Source organism: Pteropus vampyrus, unplaced genomic scaffold, assembly GCF_000151845.1.
Source record: "Pteropus vampyrus isolate Shadow unplaced genomic scaffold, Pvam_2.0 Scaffold191, whole genome shotgun sequence".
Taxonomy (NCBI): domain Eukaryota; kingdom Metazoa; phylum Chordata; class Mammalia; order Chiroptera; family Pteropodidae; genus Pteropus; species Pteropus vampyrus.
In genome coordinates, this window is record NW_011888972.1 from 474,728 (window position 1) to 478,945 (window position 4,218).

At 56.2% G+C, this 4,218-nt stretch overlaps 1 protein-coding gene across 1 annotated transcript in view; it reads left to right on the forward strand.

Moving 5' to 3' along the window:
- The first annotated feature begins 890 nt into the window (after positions 1-890).
- SLC7A3 (solute carrier family 7 member 3) overlaps positions 891-4,218 on the forward strand; it is a 5,008-nt gene continuing 1,680 nt past the window's right edge. The window contains exons 1-9 of the mRNA XM_011371440.1: positions 891-1,260; positions 1,548-1,709; positions 1,884-2,061; positions 2,262-2,374; positions 2,497-2,719; positions 2,872-3,011; positions 3,106-3,208; positions 3,445-3,608; positions 3,798-3,964. Coding sequence (XP_011369742.1) covers positions 891-1,260; positions 1,548-1,709; positions 1,884-2,061; positions 2,262-2,374; positions 2,497-2,719; positions 2,872-3,011; positions 3,106-3,208; positions 3,445-3,608; positions 3,798-3,964 — 1,620 coding nt within the window. The remainder of the gene's footprint in view (positions 1,261-1,547; positions 1,710-1,883; positions 2,062-2,261; positions 2,375-2,496; positions 2,720-2,871; positions 3,012-3,105; positions 3,209-3,444; positions 3,609-3,797; positions 3,965-4,218) is intronic.

Sequence of the window (4,218 nt, forward strand, 5' to 3'; positions counted from 1 at the left end):
TTCGCATCTCCATCGCAGCCCCAGGCCGTTCCCAGCTTGGGCAGGAGGGTCCAGGGGCAGGGCCGGGTCTGGCCGGGTCGGGGCGCCCAGTGCGGGACCCCTCCTCTCCGGTGGGAGCAATTTCGGGCTGCTCCAGAGCCCTTCTCGGGGCGCATCACCAAATCCTTAGATGTCGAAGCCCCGCCTCACTGGAGATGCTCACAGGTCAGCCTAGCGGGCCGGGAGGAAATGGGGGGACATTTGCTGACCGCCCTGGGCCACGGCCACGCAGTTCAGCGGCATGGGCTTGGTGACGGGGGATGGCATGGAGTCTCTGCTCACTTTTGATCTGCAGCCCAGGTCGGTCCCCCTCCCTCCCGGCGATCTGGGAACCACACCTATAGAGTGGCTCTGGGGGCGAGTTCTGTTTGGTTCCTAAGGAGCCACAGCTGGCGGGGAGGGCGCAGACCTGTTAACATTAGGCTCCATGCTTCCTGAGTTGGGGTCCAGAATAACCCCCTCCCCCGGACACACACACACACACACACACACACACACACAGTTTCCGCGTTAGAGAAAGAAGAGACGGGTAGTGCAGAGCGCCTCCGAGGTGTCCGGGCTCCGTACCCGCTCGAGGGGGCTTCCAGGTGCCTTTTCTGAAATTAGTCCTTCCACAGGCCTGGGAGGTTTTCTTATTCCTACCTGTGTAGGAAGAAATTGAGGCTAGGGGAGAAGTGACTTGCCTTTGTTTCTTCAGGGGTCTCCTCCCCACCCCGCCTTAGCGCCTTAGCGCCTTGGCGGAGTGGGTATTGTAATTCATTCTTGGAGCCCAGGGGTCAATGAGCCCTAAAGAGCTTTTTTTTGGTCTTGTTTTTCACCAGATCCTAGCATCCTCTTCAATTCCAGATAGAATGGCGTGTCAGGCACTTCGCAGATTTGGTCGAAAGCTGTTACGCAGACGGAAACTGGAGCCAGGCATGGCTGACAGTCGCCTGGTCCGATGTCTGAATACTCTGGATCTAGTGGCCCTGGGTGTGGGCAGCACATTAGGTGCAGGCGTGTATGTCCTGGCTGGCGAGGTGGCCAAAGACAAAGCAGGACCATCCATTGTGCTTTGCTTTTTGGTGGCTGCCCTGTCTTCTGTGTTGGCCGGGCTGTGCTATGCGGAGTTTGGGGCCCGGGTCCCCCGGTCTGGTTCTGCATATCTCTACAGCTATGTCACTGTAGGTGAACTCTGGGCCTTCACAACTGGCTGGAACCTCATCCTCTCCTATGTCATCGGTGAGACAGTGGGATAGGGAGCTAACCGAGTTAGGAAATCGGGGTGGAATGACGAAGTCATTAACAGGACGTCGTCAACACCCCTAAATGTTTGTGTTTGCTGGGGGGTTGGGGGACGGTTCCAGGCGTGGGGAAATTGTTCATTCTGCTTAGCTCTGTCCTGCTCACCTGACTTAAGAATAAGACTAAGACTAGGTGAGAGCAGCAGGGGTTCTCGCGAGCCTGTTCTGGGGGGCGGAAGGAGAGGAGGGAGGAACCTTGACCCGTTTGTGTCTCCGCTGCACCAGGTACAGCCAGTGTGGCCCGGGCTTGGAGCTCAGCTTTCGACAACCTGATTGGGAACCACATCTCTCACATGCTACAAGGGAGTAGTGTGTCACTGAACTTTCCCCATGTCCTCGCGGAGTACCCAGACTTCTTTGCTTTGGGCCTTGTGTTGTTGCTTACTGGTGAGGCCAGGGACGGGGATAGTGATGGGGACCGGGAGGGGGGGCCGAGGCCTGGGAAGGGCTTGGTGGAGGTGATCCAGGTGAGTCGGTGGGCCGGGAAGCAACAGTCTGCACATACGGGTGGGGAAAGCACGTGGACGAAGACTCTGATTTCCGAATGTCTCTCTCCCACAGGACTGCTGGCTCTGGGGGCTAGTGAGTCGGCCCTGGTGACTAAAGTGTTCACAGGGGCGAACCTTTTGGTTCTTGTTTTCATCATCGTCTCTGGCTTCATTAAGGGGGACCTGCACAACTGGAAGCTCACAGAAGAGGACTACAACCTGGCCGTGACTAAATACAATGAAACTCACAGGTCAGGGGATTCCCCACTCAGGAACTGGAAAGCTGGGACCCCTACTGGGAGCAGGGGTCCAGCCGAGGGATTGCTGAGGGATTCGAGGGATTGCCGAGGGATTCCCGTTGGGAGCTGGGAGTGGGTTGGGATGGCAGCCCCAGCCCTTGGGGACAGAGGTGCACACACCCTCACCTCCTCCATCCCTTGTTGCACTTCAGCTTGGGCCTGCTGGGCTCCGGAGGATTCATGCCCTTTGGCGTCGAGGGGCTTCTCCGTGGAGCAGCCACCTGTTTCTATGCATTCGTTGGCTTCGACTGTATCGCTACCACCGGTAAGACGGCCATTCCATTCTGTCGGGGCCTCGGGTACAGTGTGTGCTCAGGCTGCATGCAGACTGGGGGTGGCGGAGGAGTGAGCCTGCTGCCCCGACTCAGCCTGTCCTTTTTCCTGCAGGGGAAGAGGCCCGCAATCCCCAGCGTTCCATCCCCATGGGCATTGTGATTTCACTGTCCGTCTGCTTTTTGGCGTATTTTGGTGTCTCTTCGGCACTCACGCTAATGATGCCTTACTACCAGCTTCAGCCAGAGAGCCCCTTGCCTGAGGCATTTCTCTATGTTGGCTGGTCCCCTGCCCGCTACGTTGTGGCTGTTGGCTCCCTCTGTGCTCTTTCTACCAGGTCAGTGTCGATTGCGTGTTGTCCTCTGCTGGCAGAGCCTCGGGTTGCAGCATTCCGGACCAGAAAACACCCCCAAAAGGGCGTGAGCAGAAGATGGAGAGAAGAGATCGCAGTCACCTCATAACACTCTGGGTGGGCGTTTTTATTTCCAGCCTCGTGGGCTCCATGTTCCCCATGCCTCGCGTGATCTACGCCATGGCAGAGGATGGCCTCCTGTTCCGGGTCCTTTCCCACATCCACAGTGGCACACGCACCCCCATCGTGGCCACTGTGGCCTCTGGCGTCATCGCAGGTAAAAAGTCATTTCCGCCCTTCCTCTAGTTTTCTCAGCTTCCGTGACTTTGCCCATCCCGTCTCATTTTTTGATTTCTGCCCGTCGATTTCAGCGTTAATGGCATTCCTCTTCGAACTAACCGACCTCGTGGACCTCATGTCGATTGGGACCCTGCTTGCCTACTCCCTGGTGTCTATTTGTGTTCTCATCCTCAGGTGAGACCGACTCCCTCGCATACTGTGATTTGGGTTTTATTCTTGGATGAGGAATGACGGAGATGTGCTCGTCTTTCCTCTGCCTTCACCCTCCTCCGTCTCCTTGAGGAACATGGATGTCTCTCCCTGCCCAGACGAGCCATCTTTAATGGGGACGGGGAAGGTTAAGCAGCCTGGGAGAAGATGATAAGTGTTTTGGGGTCGTTCGTAAATACTGCCTCTTGCTCTTGTGTCAGGTATCAGCCCGACCGCGAAATCCACAATGACGAAGATGAAGTGGACTTGCAGGAGGAGAAGACACAAGCAGAAAAGATGACCTTATCGAAACTGCTCTGTCCCCCTGACTCCGACCCAACGCCACTCTCTGGCCGGGTTGTCTATGTTTGTTCCTCACTGCTCGGTGAGCAATGGAGTTTTTCTCTGGGGTGGCTCTGAGCTCAGGGCGATGAGGGAAGAGAAGAGAGTGGCGTGTGGCATCTGGTGGCTGAGGGAGAACTCATAGAGGGCGACTCTCCTGGGGGGTGGGGTGCCTAATGTCTTCACACGATCCCGGTCAAGAGTTGGTTTTGATGTTTCTCAACTCTTGAAGCTCTGCTGGTGATCGCCCTTTGCGTGGTGCTGTCGCATTACTCAATCCCACTGCTCTCTGGAGACTCCACGTGGACTGCGGTGGTCGCGGTGCTCCTGGCGCTCATTACTGGGATCACTGGGATCATCTGGAGGCAGCCACAGAGCTCTACTCCCCTCCACTTTAAGGTAAGTGACCTCTCTTTCCTCCTCCCAACCCATCTTGGGAGAACATAGGCTCCAGATACCTTGTGGTCATGGGTATTCTTTAATTGGACAAGAAAGAGAAGGGAAGGAGATACTGATGTAGACTTCTTCTCTGACCCTCTCTAGTTCTGTTTCCCCAAACTCTGCATATTCTTGCAGTCCCACGTGAGGTACCCTGCAGCAATGGACACTGTGAAATATATACGGTTGGGTGGGAGTTGCACTGCCCCTTTCCC